Source organism: Camelus dromedarius, chromosome 12 (genome assembly GCF_036321535.1).
Source record: "Camelus dromedarius isolate mCamDro1 chromosome 12, mCamDro1.pat, whole genome shotgun sequence".
Lineage (NCBI taxonomy): Eukaryota > Metazoa > Chordata > Mammalia > Artiodactyla > Camelidae > Camelus > Camelus dromedarius.
In genome coordinates this window covers 10,596,670-10,621,638 of record NC_087447.1, presented here as the reverse complement: position 1 = coordinate 10,621,638, position 24,969 = coordinate 10,596,670, and the positions used below count along the sequence as shown (strand labels likewise).

At 42.0% G+C, this 24,969-nt stretch overlaps 1 protein-coding gene and 1 long non-coding RNA gene across 2 annotated transcripts in view; one reads left to right on the top strand and one right to left on the bottom strand.

The window, feature by feature from the left end:
- LOC116155293 (uncharacterized) overlaps positions 1-24,969 on the top strand; it is a 44,228-nt gene that overhangs the window by 3,055 nt on the left and 16,204 nt on the right. The window lies entirely within an intron of this gene.
- CBLIF (cobalamin binding intrinsic factor) lies at positions 6,058-21,460 on the bottom strand. The gene is made up of 9 exons (XM_010987006.3): positions 21,270-21,460; positions 19,886-20,062; positions 19,079-19,192; positions 18,509-18,649; positions 16,772-16,953; positions 12,500-12,677; positions 10,942-11,143; positions 8,665-8,783; positions 6,058-6,280 (listed from the first exon to the last, which is right to left on the bottom strand). Exons 1-9 carry the CDS (start codon positions 21,346-21,348, stop codon positions 6,219-6,221), a joined length of 1,254 nt encoding a protein of 417 aa, XP_010985308.1. The 5' UTR covers positions 21,349-21,460; the 3' UTR covers positions 6,058-6,218.

Sequence of the window (24,969 nt, the reverse complement as noted above, 5' to 3'; positions counted from 1 at the left end):
TTGGGCAAATTCCAAAGAAAAATTACCAGATCAAAGGGACATTCATTTAAAATCATCTTGCTTTATACGGTTGTGCAAAATTGGCCCTCACCAACTGTGTCAGAGTGCCTGTTTGTCCACACCCTTTTTGAGAAAAGGTGTCATTCTTTTAGAGCTCTGCCAGTACAAAAGGTGAAAAACCACACCCAATGTTATGTTGTTTTTGAATAACATCACTTAATTTTTATTTATTTAGTGGGAGGAGGTAATTAGTTTTATTTACTTTTAAGTGGAGGTGCTAGGGATTGAACCCAGGACCTCATGTATGCTAACCATGTACCCTACCACTGAGCTATACCCTCTCCACCTCCAATGTTATGTTTATGCCAGGATTTTAAAATAGAATTGCTTCTGACTCAGTTTTGCCTGAGGCCCCAAGGTATGTGGTAATCCCCATATGACAGAGTGAGGTGCTGGGCCTCCCAGGCAGGACTTCCAAAGGAGCTGGTAGGAACTGGCTTTGCAATTCTCAGCCACCTACTCTCATCCTGTAAAAAGCCTTGGAAAAATGCAGAAAGACTTCTTTGGACAGAGTTGGTGTACTGTGAGTTTCACCTCCTCTATCCACCAGCTAGGGATGGGATGCGCCTTCAGTCTTAGTGAGAGACATGTCAGGGCCACTTAGAGAGCTTAGTGTGGGCTCGCTGCACTTGGAAGGAGGCTGGTGTCGATACATGCTTGGGGAAGTCTGTGTTCAGAGGCTGATCAAAGCATCCTGTGGATCAGAGTAGGGGGCTGCGGTGAGTCTATCTGCAATGAAGAGATACTTTGTTTTGGTCAGATATTTTGCACAATTGAAATGTTTTTAATTCTTATTTTTTAAAAAAATTGAATTGTAGTCAATTTACAGTGTTAGTTTCAGGTGGAGAGTATACTTTAAACTATACCCGGATCCGAGTCAATACTGTTGGGTGCTGTAACAAAGCAACCCGGAGTGGGTGGCTTTAACAACCGAAGTTTATTGCCTCCCAGTTCAGGAGGTTAGAAGCGTGAAATGAAGGCTGTCATCAGGGCTGGTTTCTCCTGAGGGCTGTGAGGAAGGACCTGTTCGGGTCTCTCTGCTTGGCCGGTAAATGGCCGTCCTCTCCCTGTGTCTCTCCATTATTATTTTCTCTCTGTGTGTATCTGTCGTGTGTCCAAATTCCTCCTTTCTCATTAGGACGCTAGTCCTGTTGGATTAGGGCCCACCTTGATGACCTCATTTTAACTTAACATCCCCTGTAAAGATCCTTTCTCCAAATACGGCTGCATTTTGTGGAGCTGGGGATTAGGACTCCAAGTCACACTTTTTGGGGGGAGAGAAGGATACAGGTCAACCCATAACAGGTGCTGTGACAGTAATCCATTGCAAAGGGGTCAGAGGTGAGAGGTCGGGGCAGAAAAGACCTTAAGTGATTGGTAAATGCGGAAGTGAGGAAACAGATACCCCTTGCCGTGCCTCCATTTTGTTTTCATGACTCTCTCTCTAGCTGGAGCAGGGCTGAGCTGGGAGAGGGGAGCAGCTGTACCTTTAAATGCAATTCAAACAGCAAGGTCCTACTGCAGAGCATGGGGAACTACATTCAGTAGCTCGTAATAACCTATAATGAAAAAGAATATGAAAAGAATATGTATATATAAAACTGTATAGCTGAATCACTATGCTACGCATCAGAAACTAATACTGTAAATCAACTATACTTCAATTAAAAAATGAAATTCAAATTTTTGATTATTACACAGTTTTGGACACTTTAGTTACTGAAAGCAATATATTTCCTATGACTAGGAGTACAACACAACACAACTTTTTTTTTTTAATTGTAGAGTAATGAGAAGATGCAGCTTTACAGAGTTGGTTTGGGTAAGGAGTAGCAGGGGGAACTAAAGTTGATTTCTGATCGCATTCTCTGAGTTCTACATAGTAATTTAACTTACATGCTGGTTATACTTTGATTGCATTTTAAAAAATAACTAGTGATGTTGAACCTTTTCTCATGTCTTTGTTTCATATATTTTTACCTGTTTTCATCTCTTTTTCTGTTTTTGTGATTTGCTCCCCCTGTGTACTTGCTCTATTTTTCAGTCATACTGTTCATTTTTTTCTTATCAATTCAAAACTGCTTGTTATGTATAAGTATGTTAGCTCCTGTTTGGCTGTATATGTTTCAATTATTATTTTTTTCATTTTCCACTATGTCCTTTACATTTTGGGGGAGGGGCAGTAAAATCTGCCAGTAATTTTCTTAAGAGTTTTTGACTCAAATCAGATATGCTGAGAAGGGCCAGAGGTAGAGATCTAACATAATTCTTTTCCAAATTGAAAAATCCTCATTTAATATGTGACTTTATCATGTACTAAATTCCCACATAATTTTTAGGGGGTTCCTTTTGATATTTTATTCCATCCACATGTTCTCTCTGTTCTGAAACCAGTGCTACACTGTTTTAATTATCTTTACTTTATTATACATTTTTATATATATCTGATCAAGTTCTTCATTTTTGCACTTTGCAAAAAACATTGTGATATGTTTTGCTTTTTTGGTCTTCAAGACAAAATTGTTTTTGTTAAGTTCCATTTTCTCTCTCTTTCCAGTTTTATTTTCTTGGCCAGAAGTCTTGTTCTTCTTCTTCTTTTTTTTTTTTTTTTCATTTTAATCTCAGAATCTTTTGCACTTCTGAGCAAGATTCAAGGCTTTTTCTATTTCAAAGAACTATAGGCTTCCAGTTGGAAAGGGCTGGAGGAGTCAAGTACTTAGTTCTACCTTCTTATCAGTGTGTTATCTTCCATCATGAACTTACAACGGGTCATTCATATAGCTGATTAAAGGCAAATACAATTGCATACTCTTAATTTTATTTTGTATTGAAAACTGTTTTAATTGAGCTGTAGTTAACATACAGTATTATGTTAGTTTCAGGTATACTACATAATGACCTGATGTTTACATACAGTATGAAATAATCACCACTGTAAGTCTAGTAACCATCTGGACCCATACAAAGTTATTATGATATTATTGACCACATTCCTTATGCTGTATATTACATCCCCATGACTTATTTATTGTATATCTGAGGTTTGTACTTCCTAATTCCTTTTGCCTATTTCACCCCTCCCTTCTAGCAACCACCTGTTTATTTTCTGTATCTATGAGTCTGTTTCCATTTTGTTTTCTTTGTTAGTTTTGTTTTTTAGATTCCACAGACAAGTGTGGTATTTGTCTTTCTTGTATGACTCATTTCACTTACTGTAATACCCTCTAGACCCATCTAGGTTGTCACAAATGGCGAGATTTCATTTTTTATGGCTGAGTAATATTCCATTATCCCATAATAGTCCAGTTTATATATATATATATATATATATATATATATATATATATCTCACATTTTCTTTATCCATTTATTTATTGATGGGCACTTAGGTTGCTTCCATATCTTGGCTATTGTAAATAATGCTGCAGTAAACATCAGAGTGTTTATATCTTTTTGAATTAGTGTTTTTGTTCTCTTTGGGTCAATACCCAGAAGTGAAATTGCTGGATCAGATGGCAATTCTATTTTAGATTTTTTTAGGAAGCGCCATACTGTTTTCCATAGTGGTTGCATCGATTTACAATCCCACCAACAGTGCATGTGGGTTATATTTTCTCCACATCCTTGCCAACGATTGTTATTTGTTGTCTGTTTGATGATGGTCATTCTGACAGGTGTGGGGTCATATCTCATTGTGCTTTTGATTTACATTTCCTTGATGATTAATGATGTTGAGCATCTTTTCATGTACCTGTTGGTTTCTGTATATTTTCTTTGGGAAAATGTCTACTCAGGTCCTCTGGCTATTTTTAATCAGGTTTTTTTTTTTTTTTGATGTTGAGTTGTACGAGTTCTTTCTATATTTTGAATATTAAACAGATACATCGTTTGCAAATATCTTCTCCCTTTTAGTAGGCTGCCTTTTCATTTTGTTGATACTTTCCTTTGCTATGCAAAAGCTTTTTAGTTTGATGTAGACCCATTTGTTTATTTTTGCTGTTGTTTCCCATGCAGAAGGAGACATAGTCAAAAAAAATTTATTGTTAAAGCTGATGTCAGGTCTTACATTTAAGTCTTTAATCCATTTTGAGTTTATCTTTGTATATGGTAGAAGAGGGTAGTCCAGTTTGATTCTTTTGCAGGTAATTCTCCAGTTTCCCCAACACCATTTATTGAAGGAACTATCTTTTTCCTATTGTATATTCTTGTCTCCTTTATCATAGATTAATTGACCACATAAGTGTGGTTTATTTCTGGACTCTATTCTGTTCCTTTGATCTGTGTATCTTCGCCTTTACCAGCCATGACCACTAGAGGTCATAAAAGCGCTTATTATAATCACTGAAACCCTAACTGAATGCAGTCAAGCATTCGGTGAGAGCGCGCGGGGCGGTGGAAGCGCTCACAGACTACGTTTTATTAAGACACTTCCTCAAAGCGGGATTGCAACTCGTCATAGCAGATCCATTGTTCCTTTAATTTCTATCATTAGAGCAAAAGCTGAGTGTGGGACTCACATCCCCCCCACACCCCCAACACCTTCCTTTGATTGCCCAGTTTATTGTTAAACAAGAAAACGTCATCTTTGTGTAAAATATTTTGTTTCTCCATTTTCCAGTTGCTCAATTATTATGTATTGAGTGGACAAAACTTAGAAAAGAGAGAAACAAACAAAAATCAGTCGCCATTATGCATGGATGGCCGCCATCCAGCTCCAGCATGGATGGCCCTGTAATGTTGTGTCCTTGGCTTCCTTCCTTGGGCTGTGCATCATGCTGTCTTTTCACATCAGCAAGTATTTATCTTCCAGGTGAATTTTAGTGACTTTTAAGACTCACCAGGGTTTACCTATGCATTGCTGTATTGTTGGACATACAGATTTTTTCCGTTGTTTCCCACAGCTTACATTGATATATTATGAGAAAGCACTTATCCAGCACACTCTGAGTGTTCCTTCCATGACAGTGACAGTCCTGGCCTTTACCTAATAGCTGTGATGGGGATGAGGACCTGGTGTGGTTCACACCTCTTTCTCCTGGGAACCAGATTGTTGCCAGAAAGCAGGTTCTTGCTCTGAGATGCCAGGAAGGGAGTCATGTGAGTGGGCAGTTAAGTCTGTCCACTTACGGGGATCAATGTTAGGAAGTATGTTGTGGCTGCACATCCAAGATTTATTCTCTAATCGTCCCAGGTGACATTTTGATTCTTGTATATCTGTATCCCCTTCGACTTCCCCCTTTCTATAACTTTCAGAATTGGGATTTTTCTAGGGGCGGGGAGATGGGATATGTGAGTATATCTCAGGTCTTTTGATAACAAAATTTCATATTCTTCTCTAGAAAGTTTGTACCAATGTTGACTCCAACAAGCAGAGTTTAGAGTTTGAGTGTCTTAAATTTTTCTTTCAAAGATCTATAACTTCACTATATATATAGATAGGATAGGGTGAGATCACAGATCTATATTTAATATCTAAAATATTATATGTATTATTTATGGGGTACAGTTATAGGAATATAACTACATTTAATATATAAAATATATGTTAACTTTATATTATATATTAAATGTACATTATGTTTATATATTAAACATATATATATAAATTATATAACATATATATTTTACCCAGAACAAATGTTGGAAATGGAAGGGGAAAGTTATGATATAAGATCATTTACCTAGTTCATCATTTACCACCTGGGAGTTCCATATGAGATAATTTGGGTCATTTCATGTATGTATGTCTGTATATATGTTTACACTAGGTGATCTGAAAAGGAGTACTTGGTATAAGCAATAAAAATAGGAGTTTTAAAAAAATATCATTTCATTTATAGAATAAAAGATGGTGGTCGTAAATTAATCAAAAAAGTCAGAATGACCTCCAAAAATTTTAGCCAGGCTCCCTCCTCTCACCTCACCCTGGTTTTAAATGGTCATTGCTGCGAGAGGCTGGACTTTTTCTTTCATGGCTCATGGATGTTGAGACTCCAGGGAAGTTTGCATCCTTTATTTTACATAGAAGTTCCTATATTTTAACCAGGAATATGGTAGTGTTGTAGAGATCCACTTTTTTTCATAGATTTGAAATGATGTGAAAAAAATTTCCAGTTGTCCTCTGGAGACATTCAATCAAAGCTGACCCCGCCTCCTCCTTAGTACTGTGTGAAGTTGGCTGTGATGTGCTCGTGGTTGAAGGGTATGTAGTCAGCAACTCCTGGAAATGAGCAGAGAAGAACATGAGGTGACTGTGGTGCCTATAACCACTCCCACCTCCCATAGGATCAGCCCATTAGATTGGCTGGAGGAGCAAAACCTCCGTAGAGTGAAATGGGCAGCTTAATTTGTATGGAAGGAGCATGGAATTGAGATTCAGGGGGTCCTTGGTTGCAGGCTCTCAGTTGTCATGTGGAGCACAGCTTTGGGCAAGCCCCTTAGATCATGCAATGAGGGGAGGGTATAGCTCAGTTGCAGAGCACAGTCTTAGCATGCATGAGTCCTGGGTTCAATCCCCAGTACCTCCATTAAAAAAAAAAAGATTGCACGAGACTCCTTCCCTCATACATAAAATTGTACTACTGGCGTTTACGCTGAACAGTTATCTTCAAGATTAGAAACAATGACTGCAAAGTGTCTAAGTCAGTACTTGACACATAATAAATGTGCAGTAAACGGTGGTTATTATTAAAATGGCTTATTTAAGCCAAATTTAGAGCATCCAAGGCAGGAACTCGTGTTCACTCTGGAAGATTTTTGTAAGAAATAAAGAAGATTGGTGGGTTGAGAATTCTTCTTTCTGGGCAGGAAAGACAGATGATGACAATATCCATGCTTAACTCTGAAGTAGCCACAATGACAGAGAAGAAAAGTAACTGGCAGACCTGAGAATCCGCCTGATTGGAGTTCCCGGGGCAATTCTGGAGATGAAGGCGATAGAAGAGCTAATAACCGTAATGATCAGCATTTTAAAACAAATGCTGTGCGAGAGACACTGTACTTACTCACTTCAAACACATCATTTCTAATCCTCACCATAACGTATGAAATGGTTTTCGCTATTTCCATGTGATAGCTGTGGAAACTGTGGCTCAGAGAAGATTCACTGTTTCCCTAATGAAGCTAGAAAACACAAGGAGGGGCTTCTAACCGAAGCCTCTGTGACTCAGAGATGTTTACTACATGCTTTGCTGCAATTCCACAGATTCTGACTGGCCAGATTTCGTTCAATCCATGATGGGCTCTAAGAAAAAATGCCTCTGTAATCTTGGATAGTGAAGCATCTTGACAGAGCCCCAGTCTCAGCTCTGCTATGACTAAATGGACCTCACATCACTGCACACAGTGGGAATTAGCATCAGGTTGACCAGCAGCACCATCCTTAGACAAAACCAGAGACCACTGCTGCTTCTAAGTCAGAGGATCTTTCAGGATTTGTGCAAAAATTTTAAAGAATGCTAAGGTTTTGCTGAAGTTGGATTTATTCTTCCCACTTCCCCCACAAACATTCCTCCTTTTGGAAATTTAAAAACAAAACAAAACGAAACAAAAAACACCACAAAAGAAGGCGAAGAATGGATTTGGAGGAAGCTGTGGTCCCGAGCACACTCATCTGGAGCGTGATTGTCTGCTCTGTCACAGGCCACAGCAGTGACTCGTGCAAGCCCCTCATGCGTCTCAGACTTAGTGTCTTTGCAAAAAGACCGTCACTGACACCTACAGAGGTGATGCGAGTGTGAAGTAAGATAACGTTACTACATAAACAGCTGTTACTCTTATCCCTCACATTTATTTCCCATTGGCTATGAATTCCCTGTTCTCTTGTTTTACACACACATGTTTAATTTTTTAATCCCAATGTGATCTTCTTAGATCACATACTACTTTTTTTTGTTGTTTTTGCTTGTTTGTTTTTGGTCTTTCTCACACTATCTGCTTTTTCCTTCTTTAACTCTTATTGCTTTAAGTAGGTCTGGCCACTTGTTTCCTGGATATTTTCCCACTGGCTCAGAGCGGAGCTAGGATTCTTTTTTATTTTTCAGTGTCAGTTTTTCTTTCTTTCTTTTTTTTTTTTTTCACGTTTCAGTATAGTCAGTTTTCAATGTTGTGTCAATTTCTAGTGTGCAGCATAATATTTCAATCATCTATCTATCTATCTATCTATCTACGCATATATTCCTTTTCATATTCTTTTTCATTATAGGTTACTACAAGATATTGAATGTAGTTCCCTGTGCTAGACAGAAGGAACATGTTTATTTATTTTATGTATAGTAGTGTAGTATCTGCAAATCTCAAACTCCCAATTTATTCTTTCTCACCCCAGGATTCTTGATTTAAAAAAAATTATTTTAGATATTCACCCACACAGTCTTATCATCTATCTATCATCTACCTATCATGACTGTATATATATTCATAGTCTATTTGCATATGTACATACATATGTAGCCACTGTACATGCAATTACAGTGTATACACACACAACCTCATAATTATTTATTGATTAAATGAATGAATGAGTTAAATAAGGAGTTGAAAGACTGTAGCCTTCAAATTGTGGAGGCTACAGTCAAATTGCCCTCAGTCCTTCCTGTCTCTCACCTTCATTTAAAGGTGTTGTGCCACTCAGGAACTGCCAATATGTCTTATGATTAACATTTTCAGTGATACCGTTAATAGAAGAGACAATAGGTCCCCAGGATGTCATTGTGGTTTCAAATCTGTAAGAATAAAATCAGATATAATTAATACCTCATCTTAAATCAGGCAATAAGAAGTTAAGACGAAGGGACAGAGACATTCTAAATGCTTTAAAGATCAGAAAAGTCATGTTTAAAGAGAAAATGTAAATAACCAATACGCATGAAGTTACTTCACTTGGAGTTAAATAAAAATAAATGGATTCAAAAAAATCAATAAGCAAATTTAAAACATGTAAATGTCAAACAATGGGCAAAAAATTAGGTGAGTGATGGGATGAATATCCAAGATTGAATATTTTGCAGTTATGAAAATGATACCTTTCAGTGACATGGGAAAATGCAAAATGCATGCAATAATAATTTTAAATGAAATGTGGTACATGCATTGTGTAAGAAATATCTATCCTGTGTATATTATGAACCACAACTATTTGTAATACACATGGAGAAAAACAAAATTATTAAAAAATTATTGAAAACATCAACAAAATTATAAAAAGATATTGACAGTGATTATATGGTAGCTACACTATAGAGATGCTGTTTTCTTTATGTTTTTCCCCCTCAAAATTCCTACTATGTATATTTTTATTACATTTATAATTAGAAAAAGAAAAGTCAGGCAAAATTAAAGCTAAGCTTAGAGAAGAAGTAAAGTATATTCCGAGGGTTTGTAGAAAATGAAGTATTCTTGAAATGTGATCTTCATCCTGGCCTGTTGTACAGAAGTCAAGGAAGTTCTGGAGGTGGCCAGGAGCAACAGACGCACATACTTACCCTACCCCTGGGGAATAGATCCCATGTCACTCAATCGTCAATTCCTTGGCCTTTGTCAGTCTTTCTCCTGGACGTCTCTGAAGAATTTGGATAGTGCCATCTTGCCTTTGAAAGTATCGCCTCTTTTCTTTCCCAAAACCTGGCATCTCCCCTCTCCTCCTCCTCTAGCTTGGTCCTCTCCATATTTCTCTCCTGCTTCCTCTTTGTACAGACAATAAACTTTCCCCAAAGTTTAATGTGCTCCTCTGTGATTTATTTCTATATTCTTGCCTTTCCCGATCGGACAGGAGAGCACGAGCTTCAGAGTCAGTGAAATCTGGGTTCAGATCTCAACTCTGCTAGTTACACGTTATGTGATCTTCAGAATATTACTTAACCTCTTTGGGTCTAAGTGGTTGGAGCTGTAAAATGGGCATAATTGTATGTCTCATGGTTTGGTTGGAAGCATCCTATCTGCCACCTACTACATGGTCCTTAACTTCAGCCACCCCCTCTATTAGACGATTACACAATCTCTTTTGCTTGTCCTGCCCTCTTTTTCTAGAACTTCCCTTATATCCTACAAAGCTGCCTTCTCTGTCTGTTTCAAGTACTGACATTTAAACGTGTTTGGATAAATTGTGTTTTTGCCTGAAGGACATTCTCTCTTTCTGACACTCCTATCAATAGCTTTGAAGCTTCTTTCTCTGGACCCCCACATCCAGTTACACATGAGCCCTGGGGAGTCTTCCCTGGGATGAGTCCATTTATCCTCGATGGGGTCCTCATCACTTCACAGCTTCACTCCTGTAGTCACGCCCTCACTTTCCTCCTTGTCTCTCATTCTCCAACCCAATTAACATTTTGCAACATGACTTTCCTCACTCAAAACTTGCAATGCAACATAAAGTCCAACCTCCTTAGCCTGGCATTTCAGGCTTTTTACAATATCACACAGCCTATCCTTCCAGACATCCCTCACTTAATTCGGTCCTGTATTCTCTTCTCTAGTCAAGCTGGTCTACTCATTGACCCTAAATTCCTTGCTCACTCCTGCCTCCAATGCTTTGTTCTCACCATCCCCTCTTCCTAGAATCCCATCCTCCCATATCTTCTGGTATAGTAGCTATTCTTTGCATGTGGTCCAAAGCCACGAACCTTCCTTGACTATTCTGAGCCACCAAGGGCTCTCTCTCCTTTGAGTTCCTGTTTTGAAAATTCCATCATACATTGACTTGTAGGATTTAATTTCTATGAGAGCCTTGCCTAGTTACTAGATTGCAGACTCCTCAAGGGGCTATTAAATAAAGATCTGTTAAGTCATCAGAAGGAAAAAAGTAAGAAATTGAAGGAAGGAAAGAGAGAGAATGGAATTCAGGCTGGTCTCGGGGACAGGGCGACTGTCACCTGTAGCACTCACTTGAACTTGGGATTCTCACGCTGTGCCTCCTCTAGAACCACGAGCAGCACTGATCCTTTTCTCACGCTGACACTGATGGTCTCATTGAAGAGCAGCTCCACGCCCCTCAGCTGGTTGTTTATGGTGTATATGACGGTGATGTTGGAAGCTGAGGTGGGGACAGTGCTGGGGTGGTTGGATAGAGTTGGTTGCACCTCGTGATCTGTGGAGAGCAGAGAGGCCAAATTTGTTAAAGATTACGGGGTTTGTAGTTCAGGTGCAAAATCTCTGTTATTGGCAACTCATCCCAGAAAACATGTCAAGAAATGATCATGATTTTGTGTCCTTTGTGGATTGTTCTGAGGAACTAGTGTGATCTAGGAAGCTCTCATTTCCATTCTGGAGAGCTGATCAGAGCTGGCGGCTGACAGCTGGCTTTATAACAAACACTAATTTTGTTAAAAGAATTTGTAACCCGAAGGGAGAATTGCGAGCCTTTAGTCCTGTATTTTACACGGTACTCACTGTTCACTTGTGGGTTTTTGTTAACCCGAAGAATCTGGGAGCAGAGGTAGTAAGTTTCAGACCATGTAACAGAATACCTGGGAAACTAGTGTAGAATCCTAGGAGGAAATTCATGGCCACCTTGTTAAAGTTGGGAAGCAGCCCAGGGAGTTAGGTGAATATGACTGTGTGTGGTATGACTGGGGTCAGGTTGCTTAACTGTGGTCTCGGTGGATTCTGTCCTGAGACAGACGAGGAGCTTACTAATCTCTGCTCATCTTAGGAAGTCCATGCAACATACAATGAATAACACTTTATGTTAGTATTTGCTTGGAAAGAAGAGTCTGAGAAATCTGTACCAAAGACTAGCTATCTCTGGAATGATAAAATTTTCATGCAGGACCCTACTTTCTAAATGTGCATTTCTGTGGTGTTTGAATTTTAAGTATTTCTGTATTATATTTGTAATTGGATAAAATATAGGTATTTCAAGTAAAAAGGTAAAATGCCAGGTTTCCACTCCATTTCTCTGATGTGCTGTGAGCACACAGGCTTCATATTGAGATCTCCAGGTCAGCTCTGTTCTTCTCCTAAGCCTCCCAGACAAACTCAATAATTGGTCACGCTTTCTTTGCTTTTGCACTGTGTGTGACTTCTATTCCTGTTTCATTCTCCCAAATAGTGTAGTTTATGTCTACCTACTGTCTCCTGACTTTGTAAAGAGAAGATATGATAAGACACTGCATTAAGTTTAGCAGCTTTGTCAAATAAATGCAGTTGTATATAATTTGATTGTTAGGCTCATAGACCTTCTCTCTCCACCAGCGTCCCGTGAAATGCTTTGTGTAGAAGCGCTCAGTAAATGTGTGCGTGGGGGCTGAATTCTGAGGGCAGGGCAGCATGGCTGCGTGCTGGCACACAGCTCCTGGGGATGAGAAATCAGATGTGGCTCTGCCTACCTGGGAGTCATGGACACAAAAAGCCCTTATGCCACTTAAAATTGGCCCCCCATATCATTCCTGGTGTAAGTTGCCACTTTATGACAAAGGGAGAGGCAGAGGTTAAGAGTTCTTACCGGGGCTGCAAGACACATGGGGCACATCTAGGTATGTCTTGCCTTTCAAGGAAGGGAGGATTTGGGCAATGGACATGGGGTTGTAGAACACCCCCTCCTTAATCTCCGTGAGTACAGCATCCATGGTCTTCTCGCAGTCCCACTCATTACTAGGCTGCTCAGGTGACACAGAGAGCGCCTAGGAGAGGGGGGAGAGAGAGAGAGAGAGAGAGAGAAAGATTAGGCATAGCTGAGAGCTGGCCTTCCTAAGGGATAGACTTGATCACTAACCTTTGAGATCCACCAGAGTCCAAAAACAAAGCTGCACAAAGTTGGGGACAACGTCTGTCTTCTCTACAGATGTGTCCCCATCGCGTGTGTCTGTCAGTGCCCATCACGTAGTAGTCACACAACAGATGTCTGGGCAACATTCAGATTCAGGGAGTGCTACTGGGACGGCTGTGTTTACTGACAGTTCTTGGATGCAGAATGAGGGCAAGAGCTGAGACAAGCCAGCTCTCGGGGAAGCCCCAGTCCAGGACACCCTGGCCGCCCACCGTCAGTAGACGTCTGTGGGTTTTTGTTGTACTGCATGCCCTTTGGTGGACTCTTCCCACATTTGGTGGCCATGTCAGGACTGTCAGCCAGAAGCTCCACTACCCTGGCTACAAGGGCGGACTGACTGTCTGGGCAGGGCTGATCACAGAGGGCCATCTTCTTGTTGACAGTGACTAGGGGGGCACACGCACTAATCAGAGTCCTTCCCTGACACACAGACACTGGAAGAGGGGAGCACTTGTCCCGCTGCTGGGGTTAGTAATCACTGAGCTGCTGGTGACCATCTTTCTCAGTCACTTGGAAGAAGCCATCCAGCAGAAGAGAATGAGCAAAACCAGGGCTGAGAGATGATAAAAGAGTGATTGCTGATATCATGATTTGAGCCCTTTATTCTGATTAATCCTGAAATCACCTAATCCAGCCCTGGGTTCCCCCAGTTAATGTGAAATAATGAAGCCTCATCTTTTTCTTAACCAAAAGTTATTTGGGTTTCTGTTATTTGCAGAGTCTTGATTAATACCCCTAGCAAGTCATCCTACTTTGCTGAATTTTGTATCTCATGGGTAAAATAGACATCATAATTCCTGCCTACCTTTGGGGTGGTCCCTGGGGATTCAGATGGGATGCTATGCAGAAGCATTTGGTCCCGTGTGATGTGGAAGCTGTCCTCACCACCTCCCTCCCTCTAGGGTTGTGCTGAGCACAGCCACAAGGGCGTGTTAATGGACCAGCGTTAACTGCTGATGACTGATTCACCTGAAGCTTCACATCGGATGTGGTAGAGGAGAGAGGGGATCTAGAAATGGCTTTGTAAGCTAGAGGCAGTGGTATGAGCAACCAGGAGGTTTTTGACAGGCACTGTTCACCTCGGTAACCATGATGATGGCTCTTCCCAGAGTCACTTTACAGGGCAGTTTGGTCACAGGGCATCAGGTAGGTACTCAGCTACCATATCTTGTCCACTTGCCATACAGTCACCTTCCAAATCCCACCAAGCAAGATGGATCCCATTGGGATAAAACATTACCCACACCAACCCTCTGGAGAGGAGTAATGCATTAACTGTTAGAAGTCATTAATAACTTTGCATTAAGAAGTTTATCTCTCCAAGCTGAGTTACTGTCAGAAGAAGAACCTTGAAAGCATTGGAATATTGATGGAAGAAAGAGGAGGAATTCCAGAACAGGGGAAGTTGCCCCTAAGTGCATCTAGGAAGCAATGTGAGTGGCCTAGGCCACTTGAAGGGCACTGCCAGCTGGGAGAGGGTGAGTGAAGGCTGAAAAGGAAGCTTAATGTCACCTCTCTTCCTGGGAGAGACCACAGACAATTATTAAACCCCTCCCTGAGCCTGATTTTTTTTTTTTATGCCTTTGCTATTATAGGGAAAATGCAATTCAGGGAAATTCATTATTTGCCTAAGATGATGGCCAATCTGGGATTCAAACCCAAGTTGTCACAGCCTTAGAAGCTTTTGTGTTTCTACAACAGAACATTTTAGATTAGATAAGGGTTATATGTGAGACATCTGGTGATTTCAGACTTCAGACTGCCTGGGTGAACTGTGGCTGTGAGCCATGAGGGGGAGGGAGAGGTTCTGTATTCTAACTGACATGACATCCACGTGGTCTTTGCTATCTGGCTGTGGTCCTGCCTTTTTCCAAAGAACAGCTTTAATTCCCAGGTACAGCTTATCAGGGTGCACCCCGCAGGTGATAACACCCCAAACACAGTTCAGAAAGCAAATTAGCAAAAGCAAACACTTCTCTGTCTGGCACTGAGGTTATTTTAAGGTTATTTTAAGAGAGTCATAAATAAAGCTTGTCTTCTATTCCTTCCAGACTGCCTTTGTTCCTCCACAGAGCATTCTAGACCTGAGCCCTGGGAATGCTCCTGTATGACTCAGCCATAGAAACGGTGTTTTTTTTTTGTTCTATGGCAAACTTTCATTGACCACGACATGATGTAGAAAGTGGCTTTGTGTTCATGAGTTGTTCCTATGGAACGTTGGAGCAGGGGACTTCGTGTGTTTAACATGAGCTAATTTCTTAGTCTGTTTATGCCCTTTGCTAATTTTTAAATTTGAATTTTAAAAAGTATTTTTAATTGAGATAAAATTGACATACAACATACTTGTTTCACGTAATGATTTGATATTTGTGCCTGTTGTGAAATGATCACAATAAATCTAGTTAACATCCATCACCACATAGTTTCTTGTGGTAAGAACTTTTAAGATTTACTCTCTTAGAAACTTTCAAATGTAAAAATTATTAACTGTAGTCACCACACTGTACATGGTATTGCTAATTTTTAACGTATGCAACATCAAACCAGTCTCCATCCGTCTGCACTAGTCCAGAGCCAAATTAGGTGTAGAGCTGGCATTGTAACTCCATGACTATGTTTCTTTTCTTCTTTATTTTCAACCTGATGTGTGTATAGTTGATTTACAATATTATATTAGTTCCAGATGAACAGTGGAGTGATTCAGTATTTTTGCAGCTTTTACTCCGTTATAGACTATTACAAGACAATGGCTATAACTCCCTGGCTATACAGTGTATCCTTGTTGCTGATCTATTTTGTGCACAGCAGTTTGTATCTGTTATTCCCATGCCCTGGTTTGTCCCTCCTCCCTTCCCTCTCCCCTTTGGTGACCACAGGTTTGTTTTCTCCATCTAGGAGTCTGTTTCTGGTTTGCGTATTCATTCATTTGTATTATTTTTTAGACTCCACGTCTCAGTGGCATCACACAGCATTTGTCTTTCTCAGTCTGATTTAGTTTACTAAAAATAATATTATGATTCTTTGTTTCTTGGGCTTTCCAAGTTGGGAAGGTCATGATGTATTTTTTTTTTTTCTACTAATCCCATAGGGCATTTTGAGCCTTTGGAGCACAGATTTCTTAGTTTGGACTGAAGGATTTGGCCTTTAATTTCTCATTCTAGTTGGTTCTCTCTCCCCAGTATTATAGGTGTGTCTTCCATGGGAGGAGGCTACCCTAATCAACAGAGGGGGAGGGGTGTGTGTCTGTGTGTCTGTGTGTATCTGTGTGTGTGGTTGTATTTGGAGTGATACCAAGCAGCATCTTATAGAATCCAAGCCCGAGAATCTACACTAGGGACTCACAGGACTGAGTGCAGACTTGATGACCAGACACGCCTGGCTCTGCCATGTTAGGGCTCTTTGTGAGGCTGAAATGAGATTGAGACATAAAAGAGCTTGACAAAGATTAGCTGTCCAGTCAGCTTTAGATTATTTTCATTAATCATTTTGACCACAGTCCCGCCTTTTTTGGATCAAGATAACTGGCTAATAAAAGAACACTTGATTGGCAAGATGGAGTCAGAAGATTTAAAATTTTTTGAGAACCTAATTTAATATCCTTATTTTTTATACGTTCAACTTCTCAATAGTCTATAATTATTTTGAACAAATTGATCATTATTAATAATAGACCAATACGTTTCTTGGATTTATTTATTTCTCTTTTTTTCGTAAGGGAGAAGAGTTCATGTTTATTAGTTTTTATACTTTGTCTATGAGGTAGGGGGGAAATTAACACTTACCTGCATTTTGCTGCTAGAGGAACTGATGCACAGGTGCCATAAGGAATCTAGCCCGAGTCACACTGGCTGGCCTTCCCCGGAGACACTGGCAGAAGCCTGGTCTCTCCGTCCCGCAGCCCAGGCTCACCGGCGTGGACCCCGCGAGGAGCCCCGGCGGCGCGCTCACCTGCATGGCCAGGCCAGTGCTGTAGATGTCTCCGATGATGCCATCGTCCTGGATCCTCGTGCTGATGTCCTCCACTATGTTCTTCAGCACCTGAGCGAACAGGGCTCTGTAACCTTCCTCTGAACCTACAGGGATCTTGTTGTACATGCAGGTCAGAGCCAAGGTAGCCACTGCTCCTGTGTCTGTGGATCACAGCGGGGGAATCAGACCACCACAAGCACAGCGGGGAACAAGTAACATCCATTGTGTGCTTATTGTGTTCCTGGTACATTATCCCCTTTACCCTTCAGGACAGTTTGTGAAAGAAGACCTATAATTATCTCCATTTAAGGAATAAGGAAATGGAGGCTCAGAGAGGTTAGGTAACTGCCCAAAGGCACACAGCTAGTAAGTAGCAGCACTGGGGCCTGAATGCAGTCTGTATGACTCCACAGCTTGGGCTCTGAATTAAAGAGACTAGCAGTATATTCACTCCCACTTCTCTTGGCCCAGTGTTTATCTTTCAAGATGGCAGCAGTTCTTGAACGCCCAGCCATCACCACCTTTCAGTGAAGCCTCCTCGGTCATCCCAGCGCAGTGGGCGTGGTCTCTTTCCTGGATTCCTTTAGCCTTTGCTGTCTGTACCTGGGTTCCAGTCTCGGCACTCCCGGCTGTTACTGTGCAACGTGAGCTCTTGGATGGTGGGGGGCTCTGCATCCCCCGTGGGACCCAGCACAGGGGCTTTTCTGGCTATTTCATTTTTATTATGTGTGAACTGAATGAGCAAACTCTTGCCTGATGAGACCAGAACAAATCAAAGATGTGCCAGATGGCTTTTTTTTTTTTTCATTGATCTTTTCCTCCCCACCCTAATCTCCAACTGAAAGTTGCATAACCTCATTAAGGCTGACGGTGTTTCAAGGAAGTCCATATTTCCTGAACTGGCAGAGATGCCCCAGGGATGCCTGAGGTCCCAGCTGGGAAACAGAGGCCTGTCTGTTTGAAGGTACTTGAGTAAATATGTACCCTCCTGTTGGTCTGATAGAGCCTGAAATGCGCCAGGTTGCTGATGAGGCACGCATAAGGGGTGAAATAGCCATGCGGTTGCTTAGAGAGTGGCAGGGGAGAAAAGATGACCGCGAATGGGGGGATGCGGTGGCCCTCAGAGAGGGTGTCATACACAGAAGGGATCGTTAGGCGCAGGAGAGTGGACAGAAGGATGGTGTTGTAGAGGATAAAGCTTCCATTCGCAAGCAGCCAAGGGCTTGCAGAAGAAAGGAACAAGATGCTTCTAGTGTAGCCTGGGAGGGGTGCATCATGGGTTTAGGGTTCAGAGAGCAGCTGTTTAATAGAAAGAGAATGTCTGGATGTTGTAAGGGGAAGCACTGAGAAGAATAGAGTGTGGAAGCGTTCAGGGTGGGGCTGAGTCTAGACACTGATTTAATAATTTAATCATTTATCTGGGGATGGCTCCCGACTTCGGCAACATGTTTATGATTCCTAGTGGAGATTCTGTACCTGCCAGATGTGTCAAGCATTGTCCTGGTTTCTGTGTTTCACTTTCTTTCGTTCATCTATTCCTTAATTCACTGGTCCAAGAAATATTTGCTAAGTATCTCTTATCTATAGACATTTTCATGGTCCTCAGCTCCTCCTCCGTGGAAAGCTCCCCTCTCCCACTTTCCCCTCCATCTCAGTGCTTCAGTGCCCTTGATGGTCCTGGCTCAGGGCAGTGTTTGAAAGTGGTGACCTACTAACCCATATTGAAGGGAGAGGAATTGGCCAGCAGGGTCTTGGCGAAGCGGGCTGCTGTCGGTAAGGCCGCCTCCGGGTTGTTCTGGCACAGCGCCAGGATGGCCAGACTGGGTCCATAGAAGGTTGACGCATGGTCATCGGTGCCTTGGAAGGGGAGAGAGGGCTTTCAGAAGACTAACGTTCCCCACAGGGAATGTATTTGTGAAAAAGGAAAAGCCAAAGCGTTTACATTGAAGTTGTCAGAAAACCTGTCCCAAAAGAAAGATACCATATTGGTCAGAGAGAACTTCCATGGTCTTAGAATGAGAATGTCATGCGGTTTGACAATAGAGTAAAAGGGGTGTGGCTGTCTTCAGATGATGTCGTAAGTCTGTGTCCCTGGGAGAGAGGTCTTTTCCAGTCCACTGGCTTGGAAGTGGATGTCTCACTCATGGGACTAGCAGAGTGGAACTGAGTGGAGGTACATTGTGTCTCTTCCTAGACTTCCAATCTCCCATCCTTTTCTTTATAGATTTAAAATTCTCAGGAAGGACCATTTGCCTCACTTCCCCTTCCCTTCTGATGAGGTCTTACTTGAAGGTGCCCAGTTCTCCATTTGTTCCTGTAGGATGGATACTCTGTCCCCGGGGTCTCGACAGGAGGAGGTGAGGGCCATGATGGTGAGGGCGAGCTGACCAGCAGTCAGGTCTGTAAAGGAGAGGACAGCATTGTTAAACAAAGCTGTTCTTAGGAGAGCACCAGGGGCCAGGGCTGAGCTCTCTGTTTCTTTCCAGATCATTTTGATTTTTTACAATAATGTGATTAGGTAATTTTTGATCTTTCTTGAGGAAAGAAGTATGGGAAAATACAGAAGGAATGTTTAATCTTGTGGCCTCTGTGTAACTTGACGACTCCTTCGGGAATCCCTGGTATCTGTTTACAAAAGTAGCAAGAATGCCCATACAAATTCATGTAGAAAAATGTGTGGTTACAAAATAATTTTAACTTTATTGTCTAACTCGAGCCTCAAGGCAGCTCCTGAGAGGTAGGCAGAACAAGGCTTTTGTTTTCATCATTGTTATTATTGCTATCAGTGTTACTGTTATTAGAATCGTCTGCATTTTGCAAACGAGGAAAGTGAGGTTGCTCAGGATCTGGGACCTGTTCAAGGTCACAGGGTGAGTAAGTGGTGGAGCCAGACCCTGAAGCCTGTCTTTTACATCTACTCTAGAACGCTTTCTGTGAACACCCTGACTTCACACGTATGTCCTTCCAGGTGCGTACGGGAAGGTGTTTGGGTGATTTAGGTTCAATCACAGGTAGCGCTGGGGTGGGGGGCCATGGAGTTGGGTCTGGGGGTGGAGATTCAGAGAGCATGCAGAGGGGACTCTGGCTTCTCACCGGCTGTGTCACTGGCCATGAGCTTGTAAGTCAGGAGCTTCTGGGCCTCCAAGTTGTAGGCTCCGGCCAGGTTCATGGCAATCAGGATGCTGGGGTTTGGCAAGGCTGAGTCAGTCACCGAACTCTCCATGAGCACCTGGATGTCATTAACCAAGGGCTGATCTTCCGAGGGGACAGCTGGGAAGAGCAAAGCCATTTACTAAACCTCTCACCCTCACTCCCTCTTCCCAGAAGACATGTTTTCTGACTCTTTTAGGAGATGATAGGATTAGCATTGGCATCCCCAAGGATGCCCACATTAGGGGTGATTATTAAAGAGACATGGAGAAAACACTGAGATTTTCTTTTGAGGCCAGTTAGTCCCTACCTCTTCCCAAATAAACCTTATCTTTAAGAAAGTGATTTTTCACTTAGTAATGTCAAACAATAAGACTCTGTGACCGAAAAATACTGCAAACCACATCAGTAAACAAAGAATGCTGAAGCCATCAAATCATCAGCAGCTGCCCCGCCCCGTGAAGACAAGCCTGTAGCCCGGCCTCTGCAGCCTGCAGCCACTCACAGTGGTGCCCCCTGAGGGGACTCAGAGTAAGAAAAGACAGGACACTGGCCCTAGATAGCTAGGTGCTTGTCAAAGGAACGAATTCAATGAGCCCAAGTGTTTGCTTCCTCCCATACATAGAAAAGCACTAAATTCTTTAACTTGGGATGCCTGGTTTTCTTTAGATAACAAGCAATCTTTTATTGTTCCAACTACCTGGTCTTTACTATAAAGCTCCTATATATCCTAGCTCCTCCCCTACCTCTTCGGAGCAGTCCCTCAGAGCGATCTGAGAGACTGTCATCTCAGCTCGAGTCCTCCCGCGAAATAAACATAACTCAACTTTTAGGCTGCGCATTTATTTCAGTCAACAACTCACAGGCATTTCATCCTGTTCTGAGTAGGTTCCATTAATATCCTTGCATCCATTTTTCCTTCCTCACTCCTACATGAAAAGAACGAAAGATCTGCAATATGACATATCTTCAGCAGGTACCCAGCATCCCCACTCATAGTGGTACCTGGTCACAACAGCCACTGAGTGTCTCTCCTTGTACCATCAGCCATTAATTACCATTGTTCCTGCAACAGTATTTCAGTCTCTCAAAATGCACAGACTTGCCTCTCAAAGAACTTATGCTCTGCAGTCAGGAAAGATGAACCCCACACACTCACGCCCTGACTCACCCCACACACTCACGCCCTGACTCACCCATTTTGAAACTCCTATAGTGGTTGCTAATTTCGGGCACTTTCTCATCAGCAGACATAAGTGTCTGAGGCTTCTGCCTGTCCGCAGTGTCACTGCTTCCCTGACCTTCTCGGAAAAAACATCCTACTTACAGCATGAACTTCGGGTCTGGGTGCTGGCCCCAACCAGAGCCCAGAGAAGGGTCAGGAGCTGGAAGGCACTCCAGGCCATGCCACTCTGTCCTGCTGTCCGGTATCCGCCTCCAGTTCACAAGTCCCAGTGTTTATGAGTATTTCTCTACTTTTTCTTATATGTGTTTCTCTTTGTGAAATGGTCCGCCCTCCTCCCCACCCCCAGCCACTCCTAACCACTTATGCTGACCTCTCTCTCCCTGATAGAACAAATCGCCATTTGCTTATCTAAGTTTACCTCCTACAGACCCTCCAAGGTGTCTGAAGGTGACCTCTAGGCAGCACGGTCATATGAGACACTTGGGGCTTCGTATGTGATGAAGGCCATGGTGACAAAGTGTCCTTTACCCAAACCCTGGGAGGTTGGCTAATGTGTGAGTACAAAGGAGACTTCCTCCTAAGCCTTTTCACACCCAGACAGCCTTCAGATGGTTTATTGGCAATCACGTCACTAAACTTTGGGTGATTCCTGAGGCAGCACCTCACTTACGATCTGAGACACTTTCTTTACAATACACCCTTTTAGGCTCTCAGGTGAGCATTGGCCAGGTGAGGCCTGGCTTTCTACAGTTAATTTAGTTGACATGACCTGGGGTCCAGCCTAGGCTCTTTGAAGTTGTTTGATGTCAGGCAAGCAATGGAGCAGTTTTCCAGATATTATTTTGTTTCTCCTTCCTTATCTGAGGATGAAAGCAGTTTCAAACTCCCAGGGCTTTCAGATACTATCTTTTAAAGTATGTAAATTAGAAAAAGTAGGATCAATTCTCACCTTTCATTCATTTGTTCATTCGTTCATTCATTCAAGTCAGAATTCAGGCTCTTTCTATACTAAAATGGGGATTGGGGGGTGGTTGGTTGGTGTAAACTTCTTGGTGTCAGAATCCTTTGTTCTTGCAGCTGTCCGCATAGATCAGGTCATGGTGTCCCTGCAAACTTCCAATAAGACAAAGGTTATTTTCTATTCTGCATTTATTTTCTATTCTGCAACTTTTAATCTTTATATAAATGGGAAAGTGTTAGGCCCTTAAAGGTCAGAGCCTTGAGAATGGGCTGTCCTGTATATTTCAGGCTCTAGGCAACATTCTTTTACAAAAGGTACAGAACCAGCATGACTGAGCACAGGAGACAGAGAACAGGGTTAGGGCTAAAGGGACAGATCTAATACGGGGTCAGATTTGCTCTTCCCTATTATCCTTGCTCACTCGGCTCCGCAGTCTAGTGTCTCTGGTTGTTCCCTGACCCTATCAGCCACCTTTGCCCTTGCTGTCCCCTCTGCCTGGGACATCCTTATTCCAAATATTCTCACGGTGGCTCCCTCACTTCTTTCACGTCTCTGCTCAAAGGTCAGTTTTTAGAGATGCTGTCAGTGTCCTTGAGATGAGTTAAGGCCGTGGGACCCAAGGCCACGATCACAGCATGTTTGTAGTACGCAGCAGATAATGATTGTACGCACGTGTCAATTATACAAGATTTAGAACAAAGAAAATAGAAGTACGCATGCGCTAGAGATATTCTGTAAGCTTCACGAACAAAGAAATTGACATTGCTCATGTGTTGGCAGAAAATAGATAAAAGCAGGACAGCTGCACCATAGAGCACGCGCACCCCCTTATGGCAATAAAATAAAGTGCTGTAAACTCCATGTTTGCTCCGGGTGAAGTCTGTTTTGCGGCATGGCAGCTCCTGGTGCATTTTTTTGGTTGGGCTGCTCACCTCCTCGAATCCCACTTCAGCCTCCCTCAGCTGACAGATGCCTTCCCAGATCACTGCATAGATGAAATAAAATTCTTATTTTATAGCAAGACAAAAAAAATTTAAGCATAAAAATTTTTCTCTGTGCTTTGACCTCCTCCCTCCCACCACTGTGCCTTGTGTATCTGCACTGTACTTCAACTAAACCTCCCCAGTCAGCAGAGATACCTGCTCAGCCATAAGGAGCAACATTTTCCTGACACTGACAGCTCCTTAGAAGATAACATTTCTTCTTTTCTTTTTAAATTAAAAAAATTTTTTTAAATTTTATTGAAATATAGTTAGTTACAATGTATCCATTTCTGGTACACAGCACAATGTCCCAGTCATGCATATATATACATATATTCATTTTCATATTGTTCTTCATTAAAGGTTATTACAAGATATTGAATATAGTTCCCTGTGTATACAGAAGAAATTTGGTTTTTTTAATCTATCTTTTATATATAGTGGTTAATGTTTGCAAATCACAAACTCCCAAATTTATCCCTTTCCGCCCCCTTTCCCCTGGTAGCCATAAGATTGTTTACTATGTCTGCAAGTCTGTTTCTGTTTTGTAAATGAGTTCATTAGTGTCCTATTTTTAGTTTCTTTTTTCTTTTTTTCTTTTTTAGATTCCACATATGAGTGACATATGGTATTTTTCTTTCTCTTTCTGGCTTCCTTTACTTAGAATGACAATCTCCTTCTTGATCTTGTAAGAGGTCCCATGACCCCCCAGGATGATGCTTAAATCTGAAATATGTAAACTGTCAGCAGTACATGAATCCCCACTCCCACTCCCACTCCCCTCCGAGAGGTCTGTGTCCTAATCTCCGGAGTCTGTGAACATGTTAGGTTACATGGTAATGGGAATTAAGTTTGCTGTTAAACCAACTTTAAGATCAGAAGGTTATCTTGGATTATCTGGATGGGCCCAAGGTCATCACGGGGGTCCTTATATGTGGGAGAGAGAGGCAGGAAAGTTAAGAGTCTGAGAAGTCGATATGATGATGGAAGGAGAGGTCAGAGGGATACAATTGCTGGCTTTGAAGATGGCGTCAGTCGTGAGCCTTGGAACGCAGGATTCCTCCAGAAGCTAGAACACACAAGGACGTAGATTCTCTCCTAGAAGCTCCAGAGGAACATAGCCCTTTCAACACTTTGACTTTAGCCCAGTGAGTCCCAGTTCAGACTTCTGACTTCCAACAGTGTATGAGAATAGATTTGCCTTTGTTTTAAGCCAGTACACCTGCTGTAATTTGTTACAGCAGTAGTAAGAATCTCATACAGGATCGGGAACCAGTATAGCACTGACCGTGGGTTCCAGAGCCCGCTCATAACCATCCTGAGATGACCCATGCACCCTTGGTGTGCCTTCTCTTTAAACAGACATTTTCTTGTAAATGATCACTTACGGCCCTGGTTGCTTCAAGACTAATGTTGACACAGTTGTTTCCATTAGCAAACAACTTCCAGAACAGGAACCACAGATACCCTACATTTCTTAACTAATAGGTTTTGACAGTCCTTGGCTAACTCTTGACTGGGCTTGTACATATCTGTAGGGATGTCTCAGAATGCAAGTGCGGCCAGAGCTAGGTTCACTGGCCAATCTTAGTGGAATGCCACAGCAGAGGTATTCCACTGATCTTCAAGTCCATCTCTGGGATTAAAGGCATTTCTATCAGACAGCAGTGTTTCTACCTTCTGCTTAGAGACCACTGGCTGGGAGACGCTCATCTCTCTGTCAAAAATGGAGGCTAGTAACTGGAGGAGAGTGTTGGAAAACATAGTGGCCTAAAGTGAGAGTTGATATTCGATCCAATCAGAATTATATGAGAATCGCAAAGAAAATAACTTTAATGCTGTGATGGCATGTTATTTGATCCCATGTCGGTGTACCAATTAGACTAATTTCTTGTAT